This window comes from Globicephala melas, chromosome 4 (assembly GCF_963455315.2).
Source record: "Globicephala melas chromosome 4, mGloMel1.2, whole genome shotgun sequence".
NCBI classification, from domain to species: Eukaryota; Metazoa; Chordata; class Mammalia; order Artiodactyla; family Delphinidae; genus Globicephala; species Globicephala melas.
In genome coordinates, this window is record NC_083317.1 from 77,714,391 (window position 1) to 77,740,590 (window position 26,200).

Consider the following 26,200-nt stretch of genomic DNA (forward strand, 5'->3'; position numbering starts at 1 on the left):
TATCCTCCAGAAAGCCTATGATCATGAAGGTAATTGTGAAGGAAGTTTTGAATAAGGAAAACCATGCATAAATGAAAAGCAAGCAGCGAGAAAACATATAGTGAAGAACTAATAGAAGCAATTAAACTGAAAATATTTTATTGCTACCTCGTACAGAGTGTATTCTCTTCCCATTAATTTTCACTCTACTATAAAGAAAAGCATAAACTTGATTCCTTACCAGCATAAAATATTGGTACTAAGTTTTTGCAAAGGAAATCACAGGCTATCATAGGCATTTTCCAAGCTGATGTATTCTTTTCAAATGATTGCCAGGAATTAGATTTCCAGTTTTCTTTGTCTAATCATTCGTGCTCTTTCTTGGAGCTTTGTATAAAAATAAAAAGAGCTGAAAAAAACTGAGCTGAAGAATACAGCAACTGGAGAATTTATATAAATGTATATCAATCATTGGAGGGAGACCCATGTATATATAATGTAACAAAGACATAATTAGACCAAATGTCTATATTTTGCAAAGAGTTCATTTTGCAGTCTGTTATATTTCCATGCACAAGTTATCACAGCTGAAGTTAGCTCTTATACACTGTGAGACAAGCACTCAAAAACATGCAATTATACATATAAATGGACACCACAGGAAACTACGGGGCTACAAATTCCTCGTTATTTATCTGTGACCACCACACATGCAGAACAGTGAAAATATGTCTCTAAAATCTTTTGAGCTTCTTAAAATAATAATTTTAAGATATATTTTCTTCTTTGATGAAATAGATTGTTTTATGGAATATTAATTATAAATAAAACAATTTCCCTTTAGAGCAATGCAAGCCAATTAGGCTAGATAAGTTATAAGCCCTGGATAACTCATCATCCAGGGACATGGGACTATATATCCTCGTGTACTCCATGTAAGCAAACAAATGCACATGTCTCCAACTGAAACAGATCATCTTGCCTTGTAAAGTCTCTAAAACTATGACAAAACTATTCCTTCTACTGTATAATCTATACAAGTTGTTTAAAATTGTCCTATGAACTTACAGGATGCTGAGAATAAACTTCCAGAGATTTCTTAAGATTCAAAAGGTGTTCTGGTTAGGAATTCACCACCAAACCGTAAACTATAGGAAGGCAGGAACCTCATCTACCTCATCTCTATTTTTACTGCTTTCACGTAGCAGATCTTCAGTAAAAAGCTTATTACATGAGTCACGTCAACTATTCCAGTCTTAGCTGATGATGAACCATATTTTGTGTCTAGATGGGCATGTCTTTTTCAGCCAGAAGAAAGACAAGAGAAGCCTCTGCTAAAGACTGCTGTTGTTTTGTTAGATACTGAGATGACACCTTAAAAAACTTCCTAAAATCTTTTAATACCTCTCTACTTTAGAATATATAGATTAGCTTCCAGATACTCCTATCAAAAAATATGAACATCAAGAAGCCATGAAGGAGCCACTCTTTTATCTAGAAGGAGGATTGGCAAACTATAGTGAATGGGCCAAACCTGGCCCATAAACTAAGAATGGTTTTTACATTTTTACACGGTAGGAAAAATTCAAAAGAAGAAGAATCCTTCATGACAAGTGAAAATTATATGAAATTCAAACTTCAGTGTCCATAAAATAAAACTTTAGTGTAACAGCTGCTCTCATTTATTTACATATTGTCTGTGGTTTGCTGCTGTGCTTCTGAACTGGGGAGCTACAAGAGACCATATATATGGACCAGAAAGCCTAAGATATTTACTACTGGTGCTTTACAGAAAAAAAAGTTTGCCAACCCCTGTGCTAGAGGGTCAGACCTTTCAAACCACACCGTTTAATACTGACAGAACTTTTCCTGTTAAAAAAGAGGCAGGAAATCACGGAGCAACGAGTTCAGCATGATCTGCTATGGAGTAGTTCTTCTGAGGTCATTTTCGCTAAGCCAAACATTTCCAGAGTGAACTGGTGACGATCTGAGAGTATGTCTTAATAGCGTGACACGCGTATCTTGGAGAAGGCATTTATCCCCTTTGGGTTTGTAATTGATGCTACAAGTCTATTTCTTTGATTCCTCTTTTATGAGTTTATAAGAACTAAATCAGTTTTGCACTTGAATGTATTAATATATATTTCTATCTGATATCCTAAAGACTATATAGGATTGGCAATGGGAATTCTGTAACCTTGAATTCTAATTCTCCTTTGGAGTACCCTGTGTCCCCAAGGAACCGCCTGATTCAACTTTCCAGTCAGCCTTACTCTAAAACCTTATATTTATGATTTGCAAACTTTCGTGCCAGAAGTGAATGGTGAGATCTCTTCCAGGCAAAAAAGGTCTTAAATGCTCAAAGAGCCTGAAGTCCTTTAAAGAGAGAGCATACTTATTTTCTATTCCCCTGCTGCCCACCCCATACCTGACAGTCAGTAGGTATGGGCTCAGAGGATGCCTTCTGACTATCAGAAATGCAGTCCAACCTTCTCACCTACATTTATTTTGATTTAAAAAAGAAAAGCAATCTCTTTTTATTACACTTTCCATAGGTATCTCTCTAGAGTAGCTAATAATATATGAGAAAAGATCCACTATTTATTGCTCATTTACATTTCTATTGTAAAAGACAATCTTTGACTTCGGCAAGATGGTTTGGGTTTATTTTTTTTTGCCTGAAGAATAAAGTCAAATGCTTGAATTACTAAAATGAGCCCCAAATGTCTATATTTTACATCTATCTGCAGAGCCTCTGGCAATACTTCCAGTACAGACACAATAGTTTTTAAGCTAACAAGTGATTATTCTTAACCACAGAAGGGTAAGTATAAGTGGAGTCTCTTCCTTTTATAAGAGCTATTTTATTCAGGTTAGTCATAAAACAATGAACATAATCAAAGATCCAAGAATCTAGGTAAAAATTAACATGTAAATAGGTTGTATGTATATTCTAATATGGTTGCAAAATCTGGCCTCATTGATGTAAACACGTAACGCTGGAAGAAGACCTAGAATGGGGATGTTAAAACACGGCAATATGATGCCACTTTGCCCTCTGCATCCAGATGTTTGCTAAATGAGCATGCACTGGGACTCTGAATCCTCAACACAGCACTCAAGACACTTATAGTAAAACCTATGTGCTGTCTCTATAACAGTTTTCCCAAAAGCGGATTGTGTGCATCCCAGGAGAGGGACAAGATAGTCTATCGAGATGAGGAAGAGTACATGTTTTTAAACAGACACATTATTACTAGAATAGAGTGTGTACTCAAAGTTCTACTATTGATAGATGTGCTTGGATCAGAGGCGTAGAGAAGAGAACTAATTCTGTTAGTGTGAGTCTTTTTTGTAATTCACTTGAAATGGTTTGTATTCAACTTCAAAATATAGGTGGAACTTCTCAAAGGGAAGGTTATAAGAAACACAGAAGATTGTTGACGTGAAAAAAGGTGTCCCACACCAGCCCATCTGAACCTACCATATTCTGCTCACAACCTCATCTTTTACATCACCCAACCATCACCCTGTTGCTGACCTGAATAAACAGTCATCTTACTCACATCTCCTAAAATGACACAGGGACACACTCACTGTTTCTGAAGTAAATGCTGGTGTTGCTGTTGCTGCTGCTGCCTGTATGTTTCAATCGTGTGCTGAGGAAGGTACTGCATGAGTTCCAGGGATTCTTTGATCTTCAGCAGCATTTCGTAAGTCTCACGGCCCCTCACCTATGTCAAAGAGCAGAAGAAAAGTGAAGAAAAAATGAAGAGCTGTAGAACTATCAGAAGTACAGTCAATGCTCATTATTCGTGGATTCTGCATGGACGAATTCGCCTACTTGTTCACATTTATTTGTAACAGGAAAAACAACACTGGCAGGCTTTGCAGTCATTCACAGACATGCGCAGAGTGATGAAAAGCTGATTCAACCATTGTGCAAGTTCCCAGCTGAGGGGGAAGAAAGTGATGCTCCGCCTTTTTGTTTCAGCTCTCATGCTAGAAACAGGTGTCCTTCTCATGGTCTAGTTAGGGCCACATTTTTCACTTTTTGTGGGTGATTTTTCCATTTAAAATAGTTCCCCAGGGCAGCTGCCATGCTATCTCATGTTCCTAAGTGCAAGAAGGCTGTGATGTGCCTTATGGAGAAAATATGTGTTAGATAAGCTTAGATCAGCCATGAGTTATAGTGCTATGGGCAGTGAGTTCAATGCTAATGAATCAACAGCATATATTAAATAAGAAACACACATGAAACAAGGTAATGCATTGATCAGTTACTAAAAACATGACCAGAGGCTCACAGGAACCTAATCCTGTATTTCCTCTAGGAGCAATGATTCAGTATTTGCGAGTACAGTGTTCACAGTGACTTTATAAAGCATAAGTAACACAAATAACTAGAACTAACTGTAATTACCTCTAGAAGAACACAAGTTTTCAGTGGAGGTAAAATGTGCTTCCTTCTTTAAGAGAGTCTCTTAAAAGCTTTTAAAAGTCTGAGCAGCTATTTACAATAGCCAGGACATGGAAGCAACCTAAGTGTCCATTGACAGATGAATAAAGAAGATGTGGCACATATATACAATGGAATATCACTCAGCCATAGAAAGAAATGAAATTGAGTTATTTGTAGTGAGGTAGATGGACCTAGAGTCTGTCATAGAGTGACATAAGTCAGAAAGAGAAAAACAAATACCGTATGCTAACACATATATATGGAATCTTAAAAAAAAAAAAAGGTTCTGAAGAACCTAGGGGCAGGACAGGAATAAAGACACAGACGTAGAGAATGGACTTGAGGACATGGGGAGGGGGAAGGGTAAGCTGGGACAAAGTGAGAGAGTGGCATGCACATATATACACTACCAAATATAAAATAGATAGCCAGTGGGAAGCAGCCGCATAGCACAGGGAGATCAGCTCGGTGCTTTGTGACCGCCTGGAGGGGTGGGATAGGGAGGGTGGGAGGGAGGGAGACGCAAGAGGGAAGAGATATGGGAACATATGTATATGTATAACTGATTCACTTTGTTATAAAGCAGAAACTAACACACCATTGTAAAGCAATTAGACTCCAATAAAAATGTTTAAAAAAAAAAGTAATCCCAGTCAACAAACAAACAAACAAAAATGTCTGAGCAGGACCAGGACTAGAGACAGGCAAGTGGAGAACAAAGGGCACTTGCCTGACCCCGAGAGTGAGTGTCTGTTTACCCTGTGCACCCTAGCACATCACCTGTCTCCTCCCTGAGCATGAGAGGCAGAGTTTGTCAGAATTCAGAAATGGAAAGATTTTCTCTACCTTTTGTTGGGTTAACTCCTACTAATCCCAGCTCTGGGATCATGCTCTTTGAGAAGCTTTTCCTGACCTCAGTCTTTTAGGCTGATTCTTCCATCCTTCCTATGTGCTCCCACAGTGTCATGTCTAGCTTTGCTGAAGCACTGATTTCATTGCATTATGCCTATTTGTCTCCTCACTAGAAGGCAAGATCTTGGAAGGTAAGAATTGTACCCTACCGATCTCTAAGTGCTCAGGGTCTCGCATTACTGCCACTCAACAAATACCAACCAAATTCATGGTAAATTAAGAGGTTTTCTTTTTTCTTTACACATTTCAGTTTGGCTAATTCTTCACTAAAAGTAAGATGTAACAGAATACAGGGTATCTCCTCCATGAGTACAAACTGAAATTTCATGAGAAAAACAGCTCTTCCAGTGGTTTCTATCTCATCAGCTGAAAACATACTAGATCTTTTGGAATATCTAGTGTAGCAGGAAAATGTTTAACTTAGAGTTCACATGTCAGTTTCCATATGTAGCCTGAGAAACAAGACACTGAGAATCTTAGCTAACTCACTGTCTAATTATTCTGCCAGCAAGCAGTCTAATTCCCTTACCCGACCTTCAGGGCCCGAAGAAGGAAGGGCAGCAAGCACAGCACACCCAAACCTGTGGCTTAGTGTTAATCCCAGTCAGATCTCCTGGCCTAGCTTGTCTGTGTCGCAAGTCAGTGTAGATGGCATCAAGAGATACACTGGTTACCCAAACTCTGCTGCCACTCTAGATAGCAAAGACCTAAGGTAATAAGAATTCGATGAACTACAACCACGGCCTAAAAAGGGGCACCTTGGTGACCTTGAGAGGGCTTATATTCCTTGTAGGAATGAAAAACGCTCCTACACAATAACTGGGCCAAGTCTCTGGCCATTCCCATATAACTGAAGAGTCTGCCTGACTTGGCTTTCTTTATAGCACTCCCTAAGAGAAATCCCAGGCAATTCACCATGTATTATCGACTTTGTGAATGGCTTCTGACAAAAGTTTAGTCCTAAATTGGTATGACCATGCTGTCTAAAATCATCTTATCCCTCTTAAATAATGAAGTACAAATTAATTTTAAATATTGGCATAAGAAAAATTTTATTAGGAAGGTAGCTTTGACTGGGTGAGCCGTAAGCAGAAGAGCCCACACTGTTAATATGTTCCAGAACTGTAGAGGGAAGGAGTAATTTCCTAATTTTGTAAAAAATAAATTCTCTGTTTTATCTCACTAGTCTCCATCACCCTCTTCTCATTGTCACAGATAATCGAAAGATGACCCCAGAGTAAACGCTCATTCAAAGAAGGTGAAAATGAAGCGATCATGAATACCCAAGGGAGACTCACTGGTAAGTATAGCAGTTCATCATCTGGGGACCTTCGTTTCTTGATGGATGTCATCTGGATGCCATGTGTATTTTGACGAAAAGCTGGTGGAGGAAAAATGCAAGTTTCATCCTGGGAACATTTCTGAAGCAATAAATACATTTATTACACAGACAGTAGCATGAGCAACACTTATGAGATTAGAATTTCTAGTTCTAAGCAGCCACTAATTGGTGATGATTGCTTTTACCTTAGGTGTAAACCTAGCAATAATGAAGCGGGGAGGAGGGAAGGTGAGGGAAAACAAATGAAAGAAAACCCCGGGGGAGGTCGGGGAGGCTGGGAGATGGCCTCTGGCTTAAGTAGTGCTGCAGGAATCCTTGTGTCTTCCTGGCATGGGTCTGTGAACAGCTGTTCAGGAAAGGAAGATACATTGGTTTTGTGTTTTATTTTTCAGGTCATTTATCTTCCAAGGAGGTAAATGCATGCTATAGAGGTTGTCTTGCCAGTGCATTCAGCCTTGTGAGTTTACCCTTCCGATGTCAGTATGTACATCGCATAACTTTTGATAAGCAGTCTCTCTTTCCAGGACCTCAGTTTTCTCTTTGGTAAAATGAGTGAATTAATCTCATAAATCCCTAAGGTTTCCACAATGTAGAAACTACACCCAGGATCCAGGGTATAGAGAGGATTCTCCTACCAGAGTTCAAATAATCGTTCTTGCTGAAAATTACTGATTTGTTGGTAACTGAGGTGCTCAGGGAAGTGTATGGAGCTAGGCCAACAGACAGACCCAAGAGGAAAATAAGGGTGGAGATATAATTATGGATATTATAGGTACTATTGATATGGTATATATAATATAAATCCCATACATACGATTTTTTGAGGAATAATTAGGGAGAAAAAGAGACTAACTGGAAAAGCAAATCACACTGAACAGCCAGAAGTTAATGGAGGTCAGTTGTTATAACACTGTTGTCCTGTAAAATGTGACAAAAATGTTTATTTCTTCTGCAGAATAATCAGTAAAAAGACTAAAACCTTTTTCATGATACAATTCATAGTGTGATGTTCTTTACAATACTTGCTGTAGTGATATCAGGCTTATGCAAGACACCTTCTAGAATTATGTGTCACGCTTTAGTAGCTCGTGTGGATCAATGGTTTTCAAACGCTTGTTACCTGAAGAACCTCTGTTACCTGAAGGCCTCTGGGGACGTGTACCTCGTGGGCAAGAGGTGCTGTGAGCGGAGCATGAAACCACAGCCCACCCCGACTCCTGCTTCTTCAGCTACAGCAGCTCTGCTTTGCATTTTGCATTCTTTGAAATATTTCTTTAAGAAAAGCTTTTACTGCTTAAAGAGACCAGTTGGGAAACAACTGACCTAAATCATTAGCCTCACTATAAATGATGTAACTAAAGCCCCAAGTGGGTCCTACACATCAAGATTCAATGAAACCCAGATCTGCATATTTCCCAGACTGTGCTTTATAAAGTGTGTTCTTAAATTTCACTATTCCCCCAGACTCACGAGGAAGGCAGGTGGCATTTTCAACCCGCATGCTCAATAATAGAAAAGTAAATGGATACCAATAGGCTAAGATACTGCTTCTCAAACTTTAATTGGCAACAGAATCACCTGCAGGTCTTACACAACATAGGTTCCTGGATCTCACACCCAGAATTTCTGATTCAGCAAGTCTGGGAACTAAGAATTTGCATTTCTACCCAGTTTCCAGGTGATGCTGACGTTACTGGTTTGGCAGTCATATTTGGAGCGTTGCTGACTAAGAAATCCTCACCGTGATGATTTGCTTTTGAAAAGCTATAGTGTACACCTGGAGTCCATTTCAGCGAGAGCTGCTCCCATCAGCTCTGGGGCCCTGGGTCATACTTGCCTCTAAAGCCCTTAGGTCTTATTCTGCAGCTTCTCAAAGATCACTCCCCAGCCCCCCTCTCTGGAGAAGACTTAACCCTACCCCGTTTGGCCACTACAGCTACTTACGGCGCTTCGTACCATCACCGTTCTTTGTGCTGTCCGAGACTTGCTGCTTTCTGATACTGTCTTCATCTGCCTTCCGATCTCTCCCTGGGCAAGCACAGATCCGGGCCTCAAAACAGCGGCGGCCCAGGACTTGCCCACTAGGAATTAGAGAAGAGGAGAAGAAAGGGTTAAATGAAAAGAATTTGAAAAGACCCCTGCTGGCCATCACCAGTGCACCACCACTACCAGCTCCCTTATGGCTGCTTTGAGGATGGCCCCAAAGCATCTGGCAGAACACAAAAGTGCTTACACGCCATGAGCAATATTAGTAAATAGCATCCATTTGTTCTGCAAAGAACCTCCAAGCCATTAGCTGAACAGCTGTATTTAGCTACATATTTTGAAGGAAACTTGAGTTAAGCCAGTGGATGTCTCCAGATAAAATCCCCACAGGCAGCTCAGACTTATTCAAAGAAACTGTTAAATGCCTTTAGGGGCCACATGAAAACAAACACTGTCTAATCAGAAACTATTCCAGTCAAATGTCAAGAATTCAGGTATGAAGCGACTTGAACACCTTCCCAATTCTTTTTTTTTTTTCTCTTCTACCTTTACCCACCCCGTTCTGTCTCCACCTTCTTAGATCTTTTATGTAAGTGTTTGTAGCAAGGATTTAAAGCACAAAGGACAAAATCAAGGGTAGCTCTCTGCTGCACATGCAAAGGTAATGATAAAGCAAACACAATTTCACTTTGCCCTCTGCCCAGCGTTTCTATAGAATAACAATTCTGCAAATGCCACTTACTCTCTGGTTTCCAGAGTAACGATGATTAAAATTGGACGGCGGTTCATCCCTCCAACACAACTGCTGTTACACATGAAATTGTACAAGACTGTCGTGAATTCAGTGCCAACCTTAACACGGAGAGGGGGAAAAAACAGTCGGTGTTAACCATGGTTTGAACTGACGTTCTGTCTTCTCAGCTCTTCCTTCTTAGTTCTCACTTATTTAAACAACTCCACTTCTGAGGAAGCGATATGCTTTCTTCTACAAAGGCAAACTGTAAAATCCACAGTAGCTTCTTCTTTGCCTTGGATCTTGGGATGCTTAAAGCTAATTTCTGTAACATTGGACCCTACCCAAGATGAGATAGGCTTTTAAAAAATAACGATCTTTGACCCTACATATTCATTTGCAAGCTGATCATATCACCTAATTCAAATAGGGTTCATCACATATACGAAAAGAGAGACATGAAAAAGTTACTAACTATAGCAGTAATGCTCCAGGGATATTTCCCCGAGGTGGATAAAAAACAGTACAACATATATGTGAATGTACACTTGTATAACGTACACTCTGGAGCTTAAAACGTCCTCAGAATTAAATCATCTAGTCCAGAAAATGAATTTATGGGTGAGGCAATCTGAAGCCCAGAGATGGAGAGCTATAAGCTAAAGGTCCACAGAGTGAGTCAGCAAACGAAGAGTCTCTGTTCTCACTACCCCAGTGTTCTTTCTGCCACGCCACTCTGCTTTTCTAACCTGCGAACCTGTACATTCAAACTTCAGCTAAGAGTTCCATCTTAGGGTCTCCCATTTTCAGGCCAGTGTAAAAATACTTGTATCCAGTACTCGTGTACATCCACTACTAGCTGAATTGCCAGTTAAGATCTCTGGATAATAATGCCACGTATAAACTCAACTGTAGATTCAATTATTGTCTGCCTTTAAGATGGGAACATGGGCACAGAGCCACATTACCAAGTACAAATTTAGCACAAATTTAGGAGTTTTGAAGGGGGATAGAGAAGTGGCCTGTGGAGAAGAGGGAGAGAAGAAACACAAAAAGGTTAGTTGTTTTATAACAAGGACTAAAATAGAAATTGATGCTTGAAACACCCCCTATCACCAAAACTAATAATCTCAAGTTTGCCCAACCCTTATCTGTTTACCTGGGGTGGTTCATAAGGTACAAGCACACTCTGCCTTCCTGTGATGGGGTCTTCTACGTACTGGGCATGGCTGTTCCCTTCTACTCGAATCAAATGACTAGGAGGGGCGATCTGTCCTGCAGAACGGAGAAAGAAAAAAAAAATTCTTAGTTCTTCACTCTCAAAACAGAGAAGACAAAATGAAACTGTATGGACAGAACGTTGGTGGCCAAAGAAATGGCTTGTGTAATAGAGGCAATATACATCCTTGAAAAGAGGAATCGATCCTGTTGCCAGAGATCTAACACATGAAAGTATCACCGCCCATAGAGCCACAGAAAGGACAGGAACGTTCATCTGTATTTAAGGGAACAGTCCCATGTTTCTGGTGCTCAAGGTAAACAATTCAAGTGGGAGAGAACTCTATGACTACATCTCTGACCTGATCCATACAGGTGATTTTTCTAGCTTCTCTGGAAAATGGAAGAAAAAGGAGCAAAGTTAATTAAAAAAAAATATTAGCTTGAGAGAAAATACTGCCCCCAAATTGACCATTAAAAACACTCAATAGGAAGATATGGATGGAAAGGATATAACTTTCACTTTGCCTATTCTTTTCATCATGAAGTCTCCATCTTACTTTGGTCATAAAGATGGGAAACTTACTGTTTTTATTGCGCTGCAAGAGCCCCAGGTTAGAGGGTAAGACACGGCAAGCAAGTTTTAAAAGAGTATAGGCACAGTTTCACAAAATGTGATACCTGGTGGAACTCGAAAAGAAAGAAGCTGCTCTAAGAGTTAATGACGTGAAAGTGTTTTTTAACCTTTGGCTGAACGTCCTCATTCTACAAATTGGATATTCAATACAAGTAAAAAGCTAAGTGTATCAAGATGCTCTCTGCTCTCTGAAGCATCATCTTTTATGGCAAAAACTAAAAACAACTATTATGTCAACCAGTGAGAAAAAAATAAGAAATGGTTATGTCACCTTGAGGAATGGAGGGCAATTATGGAAACCTATAATGAAGCCTAGGGAATAACTTTTATAGCATATTGTTAAGTGAAAAGCAAGATGCAAAGGTATGGATAATGAGATCATATAAACAAGGACTAGAAATTAATGTGTAAAAAATAGTTGTATTAAGCTGGGAGGATTTTAACTTTCTCTTTTTAAATGTCTATTTTCTTTCTCCATTACTTTTTTCTCTAGCATCTATTATGTTCTCTACATATACACACTCTGGCTACCTACCAATCTTTCTATTTTTCATATAATTTCTATAAAAAGTATCCTAACTCCCAACCCTCCTGCACCCTCATCACGCTTTGATGAATCTTTTTGCTTTCTTCTGTCCTTCTTTTCTATTTTTGTCTTCTTGACTTAGCCTGCCTTCAAAGAACTTTAGAACAGCAGATGTAAGGGGACCCTTGGAAATAATGACCTCTTCTGTAAAATTGTTACTGGATCTGAGGCTCAGAGGCTGGGGCCTAACTTACCTATGGATACAGCACTTAAAGGTCGCCCCAAGATACCTGCTCTTTGACTCCCAGTCCTTCACTTTACTGTTTCCCGTCCCCAGCTTACGTTCTAGATCTTCTGTTAACTCTTCTTATCCATTATTTGTCTTCATTTCTTTTTCTTAGTTCTTACTTCCTTCTTCTATTTTTTTTTTTTAATATTTCTCATCTTTTATGCTCCTATCTCTTCCCCTTCTAGACCCTAATTGGTCTGGCCTTGACAATCACCCTGGGAGAGGCACTGAAGCCCCTAGCCAGGGCCCAACAGATCAGGGGCCACATGTTCTCCTTAAACCCTCCCATTAAAAAAAAAAAAAAAAAGAAGAAGGAAGGAAGCAGTAGTAGGGAGTAGAGAGGCAAGTCCAGGTCACTGAGCAATTACCAATATTAAAATAAACAGTTCAGTCATTGTGAAAGCCTGAAATTTACTCATCATTATTCTCAGACAGTCTTGTCAGCCAGAAAGGTAGCCTGAGCTGCCATCAGCCAGCAGAGGTTGGAACCAGGTAAGTGGGCACCAAACAAAAGTCTCCACAGGAGCTCCATTTCAAGGAACTTAGTTGAACGGCCACAGATCCCCATTCTCCTTACCCTCGTTGAATTCACGGCTCAGCTCATGGTTGGGGCACCTTTTCACCACTTCAGTGACGTGCTCGGCCTTCTTGTAGACAGGCATGGCACGGATGACGGCGCCCTGAGGGGGTGGGGTCATCACCTTGATTTGGATGGGGCATGTCTTCGCAATCTGGCAGTACAGTTTCTTCAGTTCAGTGGAATACTGCTTAGAGATGAGCCAATGGTGGAGGAAAGAAAAGAAACAATAGGAGACACTGTTCAAAATACCTGTTCAAAATCAGAACAAGGAACATGCATCTACTTTCTGTAAACACACACCTTTATAGCTGCCTGTATGAAACCGAGCAGGACCCTGTGGGGCTCCTGGGTAGAGAAGCCTTTCCAGGTCCCCCATTCCTTGTTTGTAGGGAACAGACTCTAGCCTCCATGACCCTCCCTGAGCCCCAAAGGGAAGTTTCAAACATTTGCTAATCAGGGAAGGGAGAGGATGCAGAGACAAATGAGGAACAGCCAAAAAACAATAGTGCAGCCTTGGGGCAGGTCCTGGCTCTGCCTCAAGGGATCCACAGAACAATATCTTTGAGCTCCTTACAGAACCAAAACCCCCAACAAATGGAGTTAGCATTCTTCATTCCAGAGAAGACCACCTGAGGCCAGATTAAAGCAACCAGAAAAACTCATCAGACTACCTGAGACCAGATTAAAGGAGTGCAGCCTCTGCACACACCCTAATCTTATCATCAACTCTGCCCTTGAACCATCACTATAAAACTCCTCACCAAATCCTCCAGGGTTGGGTCACACAGTTATTGAGGGCAGGAGCCCACTCTGCCCCCCTTTGCCTGGCAAAGCAATAAAGCTATTCTCTTCTACTTCACCCAAAACTCTATCTCTGAGATTAGATTCGGCACTGGGGTACAGAGGCTGAGCTTTTGGCATCACGTTCACCGTTGGCTACTATATGCATGACATCTAGCAATCTTATTCGAGGGGATTACATTCATTGATCAAATTAATCATTTCTTTCCACTTTAAATAAAATCCTATGTCTACAAACTATTTCACATTTTATCAAAACACATTTATGTCATTATTTCCTGTTATCTTCTCTTTAGGATGAAGAAAGATATTCTCAGAAATATTTCAATGATTAACACTATGAACAGCTTTACAGAGTACCAGAAACTAAATGGAAAAACAATGTCCTCATGTACTGAGTATTATTAAACAGACTATAATTAATCCCCCCCTTATAATACTCATAGGAATTAGGGTTTATGGAAAAAAATGTTTTAAGATAGAATATCTGACAGATAGCGAAGACATTTTACCTGAGGTCAACCAACTAGAAAACTGCAAAGCAAAATTTCCCGCAAATGGCTGCACTTATCTTCTAAGGTCATAGCCTAAAAGAATGAGGGATCTGGAAGGGGCCACTTGGTCATACACTCTCATGAAAGAAGGACTGCTCTACTACAACACAGCAAAAAGATTATCTTTTCACTCACAAGTGACTGAAATTTTTCCTCCCCACACTACCTTCTGTAGGGAGAGGAAGTTCAGTGGTTGGTTGACTGTAAAATTAGAAAACAGGGTGGAGAAAGCATGACACCTTGAAGAAAAAGTTCCATCCTTGATGTTTCCTCTTCCCACCTCTGAAACCGTATAGAAAGTCTACATTCTAATCCTTACACCATCTTAAATCTTATCACCCCTGTTCTCTGGGTCAATGCCTCATCACTGCATTCCTCCTCATTCTGATGTTGAGTGAAACCACCCAGGTAGTGGAATTGCTGGCCAAGAGCAGGGTACCTAGTAACACTTACCCAAACAAAGGTAAACAGACACACACAGGTTACAATCCTAAATTGGCAGCAACATCCTTCCAGGGAAAAGACACTGGGGAGCAGGAGCCAGAGTGGCAAAGGGATTCATTATTGCTATGTTCCAACCCAACTCTGAATAGAGGCAAATGTCCCATGGAAAAACACATTTAAAAGGGCTTCCCTGGTGGCGCAGTGGTTGAGAGTCCGCCTGCCGATGCAGGGGACACAGGTTCGTGCCCCGGTCGGGGAGGATCCCACATGCCGCGGAGGATCCCACATGCCGCGGAGGATCCCACATGCCGCGGAGCGGCTGGGCCCGTGAGCCATGGCCACTGAGCCTGCGCGTCCGGCGCCTGTGCTCCGCAACGGGAGAGGCCACAACAGTGAGAGGCCCGCGTACCGCAAAAAAAAAAAAAAAAAAAAAAAAAAATTGCTTTACCTCTTCCTTTTGAAATATAATATTTATTTAAATAATCTTTCTTTTTCTCCCAAGCATTTCATTATATGAAATTTTCAGTTAAAAATTTCCTAATACTAGACCTGTATTACATAATTGTTTCTCCATGCCCACAGGTCAAGGATTAAACACAGCAAAAGGGTTTTATATAGCGTGAAGAAATAGGAAGCATGCCATAAATCAACCACAGAAAAAAAATTCTACTTGGGAAACACTGAATGAAATCTAGGTAGATATTTTTCCTCTAGTGTTTTTAACCAATGACTTTACAAATAAAGACAACGTCTTAAAGCATGTTATGAACTCATTTTTATTGAGAACTCTCAGAAAATAAGCATATCTGTTTGTGTTTTAACTAAACTAGGAGATGTATAATCTGAACATGAGTTTCATAAAATGCACCTCAGGAAAGATGATTGCAAAAAAAGTTTGTCAACTGACACCTAAAGGCAAATAAGGCACCCATCCAAGCGTGTAAAGATTGCAAGAAAAGAAGGATAAGTAGGACAGTTAAGAAAAACGTTCTGTTTCAATAGCTGATATACTGTAAATCACACTTGACCGACTAAAACGTGAAAGTACTAAGAACAATCTTAGGCATCATCAGGTTAAATCTTCACTCATCCTTAAGAGGTGGGAGGGGGAATCTAATTTCTGTGTTTCAGTAATGATATTCAATAATAACTTCACCATTTTCTGAGCTCTGGAGTAAGAAATTTAACCTTCACAGAAGCCTAATAGGAAGGTACTACGGATCTACAATCTCTTATCTGAAACCCCTGGGGCCAGATGTTTCAGAATCCAGAATTGTTTAGATTTTAGAAAGGGAGTAGAGTTCATATAGCGTATGTTATAAACACCTCCAGGAGGATTTAGTGGGCCACCCTATAATCAAATCTTAATATTTCTGCAGAATCCATGAAGATTCACACGAAGTAGGAAATGACCATAAAATCTCAATGTTCAGGCCAGGTTTCACCACCACCTGAGTTTGCCACGAACTTATGAAATTAAAACAAAACCAAAGCAACTTTTGTTTTTCAGAGTTCTTTGAATTTCAGAATTTCAGATAACAGATAATGGATCAGTATTATTATCCCCATTTTATAGATAAGAAGAAGGCAGAGGACTTGCCTGAGGTCACAGAGAAGATCTGGTTAACCACCAGGATACAGGAATCACCCATAGTCCTGGAACAGCAGTTCCTCATCTCGCATTCTCTTGGCTCTGCAGTGCATATTTCTGTACTTTTACTTTTTTTCTAATTCTCAAACGTGTGGCTATTCGCCGAATCAACCTAAGAGGTACACAATCTTCTCTAACATTAAAATGGAGCTCAGAAATGATCTACTTACCATCAATAATTCCTCTTTATGTCTCAGTATAATAATGTTTGCTCATTTCAGTGCAGGGAGAAGCAGCAAGTGATAGAAGGGAAACAATCCTGGACTAGGAGGAAGCCGACCTAGAGTCTAGGACCAGCTGTCTGTCAGTAATTCTATTACGGCTCTGGGGAATTCATGAAAGAGGTCCTGCTCTTTCGCATGGTGTATGAAGGCCCTTTGTGTTCTGGCTTCATCTTTCTCTCATTCCCTCCCCCCACCCCCCAAACACACACACTTCCCACTCCCATGTTCTACCCATGCAAACCTCAACATGCCTCAAACGCACCATACATTCATCACCCACAATTCAAACATATTTTCCTTCTGTTCTCCACACCGTGCCAGGAAAATTTAGATATTACTCTTAAGCTAGGGCTGCATCTGGGGCTGTAAACCATATTTTCCAATTTTAGTGATGAGGTTTTACTACTGACTAAATCTAAATGTCTGACCAGGGCCAGGATACGTTCCAGTTGTTGCTTCCAGTTAAACCTCCAGAACTGCTGTTCAGTAATCAGAGGGGCTGAAGTGGTCTGGCATGGTTCCTTCTTGACAAAGCCAAGTTTCTGCTACTCTATTTCCTTCATTATTTGCAAATTGGTTCTGTGATGACATTTAATATTTTTCCAGTACTAAATTCAGTCTCCCTGGCCTACAGTGTATTCATAATTCCTTCGACTTGCCCACTTCCCCCACCCAATAGCCACTATCATCTTCACCAATTTTCCATGCTTCTACAAGATCACTAAAAACGGGAATCTAAAATTTATGCCAAGATTTTAAAATACCCTGGTGATTCAAGTCAGCAGAGACTACAAATTGGAATACATCTGGATTCTTTGAATGTCTCTCTTCCTCTCTGGGGCTTTGAAAATTGACCTCTAAAATGCTCCCAAACATTGACCTGAGATTCTGTAAACCTAAAGACCAATTTCTTCTTTTGGGTATGTATGCCTTGTTTTCCTTTAATCAGCTTTGAAGTGTAATCTACTATAAAATACACCAATTTTTAAGCGTTCATGTTGGTGACTTTTGACACGTGTACGCTCTAATGTAACCACTATCATGAGTAAGATACACACTATTTCCATCCCCTCCCCAGCCTTCCCTGAGTCCCCACCCCTCATCAAAATTATCTTTTTCCCCTTTGCAGTTAATCTTCACCCCAACCCATTCTCAGGCAATCTGTACCTGCTTTCTCTTGTTACACTTTTGCCTTTCTAAATTTTTATAGAAATGGAATAATACTGTCCATTATGTGCCTGGATTCTCTCACTTAGCATAACGCTTCCGAGATTCACCGATGTTTTTGCATGTATCAGCATTCTATTTTATTATTGAATGGAATTCTATTATTTATCAAGTCACCAATTATTTCCAGTTTTTATTTACTAGGAATAAAACTACAGTTGGTTTCCGTATCTGTGGGTTCCACATCCACAGATTCAACCAAGCATGGATTGAAAATATATGGAGGAAAAATTTTCCACAAAGTTCAAGAAAGCAAAACTTAGATTTGCCATGCCAGCAACTATCTACATAGCATTCCCATTGTATTAAGCATTATAAGAAATCTAGAGATGATTTAAAGTATAAAAGAGGATGTATGTGGGTTAAATGTAAATGCTACACCATTTTATATAAGGGACTTGAGCATCTGTGGATTTTGGTATTCACTGGGGGTCCTGGAACCAACCTCCCATGGATATGGAGGGACAACTGCATTATGAACATTTATATACAAATCTTAGGACATATATTTACATTATTTTGGATAAGTACTGCAAGCGTGATTGCTGATTAAGTGTATGCTTAACTTTATAAGAAACTTCCAAACTGTTTTACAAAGAAGTTGTGCCATTTTACATCACCACCAGCAGCGTATGAGGGCTTCATATCCTTGCCAGCACTTGGTATTGTCAATTTCAACGCCATCTTAGCAGGTATGTAGTGGTTCTCACTGTGGTTTAAATTAGCATCTCCCTGATGTTTAATGATCTTGAGTATCTTTTCATATACATATATACTTCATTTATATTTATATTTTATATAATGAAAAGTTTAAAATATATTTATATTCACTTTATATTATTTTTATATACTTATTTGCTATTCTTTTCTGAAGTGTGTTCAAATCTTTTATACTTTTTAAATTTTCATTTTTTAATTGGGTTGCTTGTGTTCATAATTTGAGTGAAAAGAGTTCTTTATGTATTCTGGATACAAGTCCTTTATGTAATATAAGTTAAAAAATTATATATTTTCTCCCAGGTTATAGATTGCCTTTTTTACCCCACCTTCTGTGCTTTTCCAAAACAGTTAATTTTAAGAAATTATCAGTATTTTGCCTTTAAGGCTCATGCATTTTGTGTCCTAAGGAATTTTGGTCTAATTCAATGTTAGAAGGATTTTCTATGTTTTCCTGTAGAAGTTTTATAATCTTAGCTCCTGCATTTAGTCCTATATCTACTTTCAGTCTCCTCTTTCTCTCCCTTCTCTTCCTCTTTCTCTTCTTCTTTTTAATGGATATTCAATTGTTCCAGCACAGTTTGTTGAAAAGATTATATTTTCCTCCTATTGAATACCCTTGGCAACTTTTGTGAAAATTAATTGACCGTATGTGTTCAGGTCTTTATCTGGACACTGCCTTCTTTCCTATTGATCTATTCATACATCAGTATCACATTGTCTGGATTACTCTAACTTTATAGCAAGTCTTAAAATCAGGTAATCTAATTCTTCCAATTTTGTTCTTCTCTTCCAAAATTGTTTTAGCTATTCTAGGTCCTTTGAATTTCCATATAATATTTACAAGAAATTTGTCAATTCCCACAAAAATGTCTGGTAGAATTTTGGATGAGACTGTGTTGAATATATAGGTCATCTTGAAGACAATATCTTAGCAATATTGTATCTTCTAATCCATGAACATGGTATATATTTCCATTTAATTAGAACATGTTTACTTTCTCTCAGGAATATTTTATAGTCTTCATTGTGCAAATCTTGCACAAATTTGTTAGATTACTTTTTTAATACTTTTTTTTTTGCGGTATGCGGCCCTCTCACTGCTGTGGCCTCTCCCGTCGCGGAGCACAGGCTCTGGACGCGCAGGCTCAGCGGCCATGGCTCACGGGCCCAGCCGCTCCATGGCACGCGGGATCCTCCCGGACTGGGGCACGAACCCGCGTCCCCTGCACCGGCAGGCGGACTCTCAACCACTGCGCCACCAGGGAAGCCCTCTTTAATACTTTTTAATTGTAAATAATACTTTAAAAATTTACATTTCTAATTGTATTTTTCTAGTACATAAAATATAATTGATTTTTGTATATTGACCATATATCCTGTCAATATACAAAATCTTTCTAAACTTATTAGTTCTAGTAGTTTTTTGTAGGTACAATTTTCTACATAGATGATGATGTCAACTGCAAGTAAAGCCAGTTTCATTTCTTCTTTTCTAACATGCATGACTTTTAATTTTTTATTCTTGTCTAACTACATTAATTGAACTATCATTCAATTTGCTATTGTTTTTTCTTCTTTAAATTGGTATCTTAGATCACTGATTTTAGACTTTCATATTTTCCTAATATAAGCATTTAATTCTACAAAGTTCACTTTAAGCACTCCTTTAGCTATATCTACAACATTCTGATGTATCTAATTTTTAACATTGAGGAACACATGAAGCATTTCTTTTTGGGGGGTTGGGTTCTATTATACTTCGTATCCAATGTAATAAGGGACTATACAACATTCTTGAGAGAAATAATTCTTTCTCTAGGTTTTTGGTTTGTTTCATGGATTCTACTTCTAGTTTGAACTTATTTCCCCTTTGCACATTTTCTTACCATTCTAAACAGATTTTTTTTTCATTGTTCTTCCAAGGTTATATTTATCTCTAGCTAGGTTTTTCCTACTGACAGGTATCAAATCAAGAACCCAACTGATTTTATACCTGAAAAAAGAATCTACTATAACTTAAGAATTTCTTTGGTGATCCAAGTCCACTGCATTGAATTTCCAGCAGCTTTTTGGGTGGATATTAAACATTCCAAACTTTATGTTTGAAATTATAAAGTTTCTCTCCCTGTAGTGCTGTTGCTATTAGAAGCAGTTATAGAGATTAAAAACTTATCCACTTCTTTTTTTTTTTTTATAAATATCTCTGTTTTCATAGTTATAACAGCATGTATACATAAAAAAATTATGGAAAAAAGAAAATATATGACATATTCCCCCTACCCAGAGATACATACCCCTAACATTTTAGACTTTTTCCTATACGTGCGCGCGCACACACACACACACACACACACACACGCACGCACACATATACACAAACTGGGGCATATCATAAAAATTTTGGTATCTTTTTTTATTTAACATATCATGAGCCTGTTCTAGTTTTAAAATATAATTTTATGTGGTTATGTTTATAGTTTTAAAAAGGGATATACTATGATTTATTTAAGCATGTTTTCTTTTATAGTATAAATTACTCCATTGTAAAAATATTAAAAATAACACTGAAGAGCTGAAGAGCACATTTTAGTATACAAATCTTTAGTACATAAATTAATTTTAACTGAATCTCTTGAAACTGGATAATTGAGTCAATGTATATTTTAGCATCGTAGAAGTCTGAGGTCAATTTGAATTTTTTTCCTTTAAATTAAGCAAGCTGCTTATTTCTCCCTAGATATTTTCAGGATTTTGTTTCCTTCTTTATTCTGTTTTTGTTTTTGTTTTAAGTGAGAATGTTTCTAAATATATCCTTTTTTTTCTCGAAATAACTTGGAAATTGGTGAGCTCTTTCAACTTACATGCTTGAACTCAAATCAGTAAATTTCTTAGTTTTTCCTTTTTTTTACTTGTGTTTTTGTTCCTTCTGCTCTTATTAGTTTCTAGAAACATATAAGTCTTACTCTGGATATCCCTCTCTATCCACCATACATTTTATATACTCAAACACTAATTGTTGACATCTTTTTATTTTATTTGCATTCTGGGAAAGTTTCTCAAATTTGTTTTCTCTACCATAAGTATGGCTTTCTAGAGTTAATTCTGTTCTATTCTACTACAAAGAATTGAAATTCTTCTATTGCATTTCAATTGAACTTGCTTATCTCATTTATCTCCCTTTTTACCTTATCCAGTCATCTTTTCATCAGAACTTGCTATTCTAGGTTTATTATTTTCTTCTCCAACTTTACAGTGCTTATGTTTTATTACTTTGTACTGAAGCAACATTTTAAACCTTATTTTTTCAGTTTTTTCGATACTTTTGCTTTCTTTGGTTCATTAAAATCATGTTCCCTTATGCTTATTTTTTTTTAAATACAGGCCCTTAATTTGCTTTTGTAGTTTTCCATGAATATAGCAAGCTATAGCAAGAGCTAGTATGGGCATCCTTTGACATTTTTCAATTCAGTTCCATACTTTTTAAGTAATAAATTTGCTACAGGAGACTGTCAATAGCTTGAGTGTCTAATTTAGTTAGGCATTTTTCTGGAATTCATAATATTTTAGTGGAAAATAAAATGTTGACTACCTTAGAATCTGCTAAGCAGTTGCCATTGCAAACTAGAAATCAAATCTATTTATCTCCCCTTTTGCACATCATTCAATAACTATGGAACAAACATTTACTTGAGCACATACTATATGATGCCAGGTACTCTATTCTGTACTAGGAACAGACAGAAATAAGACTTAAAAACCCTCAAATGGAGAAACTTATGTATCCTCACTGTGTAGGATAGTCTTTAAAATGTAAAATAAATTGGAAGAAAAAATTACTTAGTCCTTACCCTCAGGTTGCTCACAGTTTAGAAGTAGAGTGAAATACAAACAATGCTATAGGTATGTAAAGTGTTATGGAATTACAGAGGATAGAGCAATTAACTACTAATTAATAAATTTGATATTTATTGAGAAAGTACTATATTCAAGAGTCTGTTTTAGGTTTGGAAATTCAGAAGTGAACAAAAGCAAAGGCTCTAAAGGTGCTCACATTCTAGAATAAACAAGTGAATACTATGTCAGATAGTGGATAAAGAAAATCAGAGTAAATTTAAAGGCAGTAGAGAGTCAAGAGCCAGGAGTTAGAGACCATTATATGAGGAGGATATTATTTTATCTAGAGTTGTCAGAGAAGAATACTTTGGTAAGTTGATATTTAAAGAAAGATCTGAAGGAAGCATTGGAGTGAGCCATTCATACTCCTAGGGAAATTATGTTCCAATTACTGAAGACAGCAAGTGCTAAGGTTCTGGGGTGGGTATGTCTGTCATGAAGGCCAGTGTCACTGGAGAGCAGTGAACAAAGGATACAGTGATAGGGGATATGATCAGAATTTAGAGAGAAGTTGGGGCCCAGATCATGCAAGGTTTTTGGCCAGAGTAAGGACTTCAGTTTTCCTTGATGTGAGATAGGAAGCCACTGGAGAGGTTTGAGAAGGTGACATGATCTGATTTGCATTTTAATAAGATTCTGGCTGTTATGTGAAGAATAAACTCTGTTGACCAAAGATGGAAGTAGAGAGACCAGCAAGGAAGCTACTGCAAATAATCCAAGTGAAAAATATGAGAGTGGCTTAGACCAGCAGGGGAGCTGGTGAAGAGCATCTGGTTTCCAGATATATTTTAACCAGATTCACTGATGGATTGGTTGGAATAAGAGAGAAAGAGAAAAGTAAATATATTCCACTAAAGCAGAGAAGAAAGGTTTTATAGAGGTAGTGATATTTAAACTAGGCCTTAAAAAAGACAAGTTATTCACCAACTAGACGGTACACCAAAAAACAGGAGGAAGGAAGAGTCAAGAGGCAGAGGGCAGGCTCTCTATGAAGAAAGAACATCATGAGTACAAGCAAAGAGATGTCAATGTGGTTGAAATAGAGATGCGCTGGGGGAAGAAGGAGGAGAGGCAGAGCAGAAAGCAATGAGGCTAAGCGAAGAAGGCAGCTACCAGATTCAGAGGAGACTTGGATGTCACAAGAAACAGGTGGACTCTACCAGCAGGCAAAGGAGAGTCACTGATGATTGCAAAGCAGGGGAAAGACCTAATCAGTGTCTATGTAGTAAGTAAAACAAAGCTGATAGGAGCAAGACTGAGGCAAAGTAGGGAGAAGGGAGACTTATTAGGACCCATTCAGATAAGAAGTGAGGGGAGCCTAAACTAGAGCACTACAAATGAAGAAAAAGGTGAAGAGATGGAAGAAATGTTTTGGAATTACTAAAACTCAGTCTTCTAGCTTTCATCGTGAAAGATACGCATGGAAGTACCAAAACAGGCCAAGAACTATTATTCATTAGAATTAAAGATGCTTGCAAAAATAATATGTCATTTTCTTATCTCTTTTCTAAAGTCAAAGTAGAATGAATGAGAGTTAGTTTTAACACAGGACTCCTGACATTCAGGAGCAAAATGAGACAGGACTTAGTCATTGGACTCATCAACACATAGAGAAAAGAAAAAATAATTTGTTCTAATTCCAGACAAGGAAAATAAAATACCATGAGGTAACACTGGAATTAACAGGCCAATTTTGTTGTAGAAGAGGAAAGGGCTTAATTCTTAAAACCAAAAGCTTTGGAAAAGGACTCTTATCCAAAACCAATAATGGGAAGCAATATTTACTGGACTAGGGGTCAAAAGACAAGATTTAAACTCTGCCTCTTCTATTTATTCCCTGAGTCTTTATGCAGTTACTTCACCTCTCACAAACATAAAATAGAAAAAAATTATAATATGCAATATACATCTCTTAGAGTGGAGGAAAAAAAATCACAGATATGAGAAGCCTTAGTCAACGGCAAAGACCAACATAAAAGGCATGTATGCATTATGATTATTACTGAAGCCTCCTATTTCTAAGATCGTCCACATAAAGTGCTTAGTGTAGCTTAAGTAATCTTGGGAACACTGTGGAAACATGATTATTTCAACCTTTCAGGAACTGGTTGTTGCCAGATAATAAAAGTCTGCTAAAGTTTGAAGATTAACCATTTGCAATGAATCACACAGTTCATATTTATCTGCTAGTAATCACTGGGTTCTAAACTGGATTCAAGTTACTAGATTCATTTGTGTAAAAAACTAATGGATTTTGTTGATCTGCTTCCACACATTTGTAAAATATGCATGCATATATCCATAAGTACATGTAATATAATTTTATGTGAACTTAATATTTACTTACACTACACTGCTCAAAATTTAATCTCAGTGGTCTGGCATTTCTATTTCTCATGTTTTTAAGACTTATTCATGTTCTTACATACAGATGTATTTCCTTCATCTTAATTGTTGGAAGGAAAGAAGGGATTGAAGTGGAATGGAGGGAGATCTTTTGCTTTATCTGCCATATTTTATTTAAAGAAAAGATTTGAAGCAATATGGAAACATTTTGGTAGATATTAAGATGTCTAACTTTACTTATTGTTTTTTATATGCTTGAAATATTTCCTAATTAAAATTTTTCTTAAATGAATTTAGCATGGGCAGCACCAACCTGTAAAATCATTGCAGACTTATGATTTTAGAAGACACAGAATATAGAAATAAGATATTAGAAGCCAGAAGAAACATTACAGCACATCTTGTCTAAACCTGCTTCTCTTGATTTTCAGATACAAAAGTTAGGTTTAGAGAGGTGAAGTTAGGTCATTAATTCAACAAGTATTTATTAAGCACCTGCTTCATGACAGGCTCTGTCCTAGGTTCCAGGGAACTAGCAGTATTCCTTACCCTAAGGGAGTTGGTTTAAAGGAAGCACTGACATTAAATAAATAATTTCTAAAATTGTGACATATGTTCTGAAAAAGCAGAGGGAAACAGGATAAAACATGGGGCTCTACTTAGTCCCGAGGGTTAGGAGGGCATCCCTGAAAAAATGATTTCTACTGGTTGCTCAACTAAATCTAGGCAACATGGGAATAAACTCAGATTTTCCTACTTCTGAAAAGCGCATATTTTTTACAACTTTAACATACTCTAATGATTGAGTTTCCACACAAAAAAAAAAATTGACATTTTAAACCAAGGATTTGGTTCTATGCTTCTTTTATTGACTCACCTGTTTCAAGGAATTTTTAGTGTAAGACACATTTGCTAAGCTTTTCTTAGGTTAGATCAGGAAAAGCTTAGAAATCCTTTGGTCCAGACACTACATTTACAGAGGAGGAGCCCAAGAGGAATTGATTCCAGAGAGGAAATGAGACTTGCTTAAATCCATGCAGCAATAAGGACCGTCTTGACATAAAGACCAGTGTTCCTCGCCATGCATCATGCCGTTGGTGCTCATTGTATGGGGCCAAAAGGGAACTGGTGTATTTGGTAGCAGAGTGAATTTATATAAATGCAATATGATTAGAAAAACAGATACAAAGCTCAGAGGTCATCTAAAAAATAAAATATGACCACCAATTTCCTACAGGAGTACAATATTCCATAGTGCTTTTTCGACCCAATATCACATTCTTTTTAGTTTAGTAAACATGTTTCTCTAGAAATTGAGATCTTTCTTCCCTATTTTGTAACTATATTCTCAGAATGGGATCTTGAACAAAAGAATAACAGTTTCTTTAAGAACCAATTCTACTCCAGCTGATCCTAGGTTTGATAAGTCAGCAGCGGACTGTACTAATCTTTGTACCTAGTTAGGTAAGACTGCACGTGAGCTTGTGGCTGCTTAAATTATGCAAATCTTAATGTGAAATTAGAAGATGAAATACTGTGATGAGAAGAAACAAGAAAAGAAAGCACATGTGAAAGAATTTTCTTCCAAAGATAGAAGTATCTGATCTCTCCAAAGAAGTCATGGACTTCTGACACTCACTCACTGAGGAATTTCAGGCAAGGTATAGGATCTCCC

At 38.1% G+C, this 26,200-nt stretch overlaps 1 protein-coding gene across 5 annotated transcripts in view; it reads right to left on the reverse strand.

Annotated features, from left to right (window-relative positions):
* TP63 (tumor protein p63) overlaps positions 1-26,200 on the reverse strand; it is a 217,946-nt gene that overhangs the window by 15,332 nt on the left and 176,414 nt on the right. For 3 of the 5 annotated variants that reach the window (XM_060297590.1, XM_060297592.1, XM_060297593.1), the window contains exons 5-10: positions 12,662-12,848; positions 10,574-10,689; positions 9,424-9,533; positions 8,640-8,776; positions 6,652-6,734; positions 3,577-3,713 (exon numbers count right to left, since the gene is read on the reverse strand). In XM_060297590.1, coding sequence (XP_060153573.1) covers positions 3,577-3,713; positions 6,652-6,734; positions 8,640-8,776; positions 9,424-9,533; positions 10,574-10,689; positions 12,662-12,848 — 770 coding nt within the window. The remainder of the gene's footprint in view (positions 1-3,576; positions 3,714-6,651; positions 6,735-8,639; positions 8,777-9,423; positions 9,534-10,573; positions 10,690-12,661; positions 12,849-26,200) is intronic. The other 2 variants (XM_060297591.1, XM_060297594.1) reach the window with 1 other exon arrangement.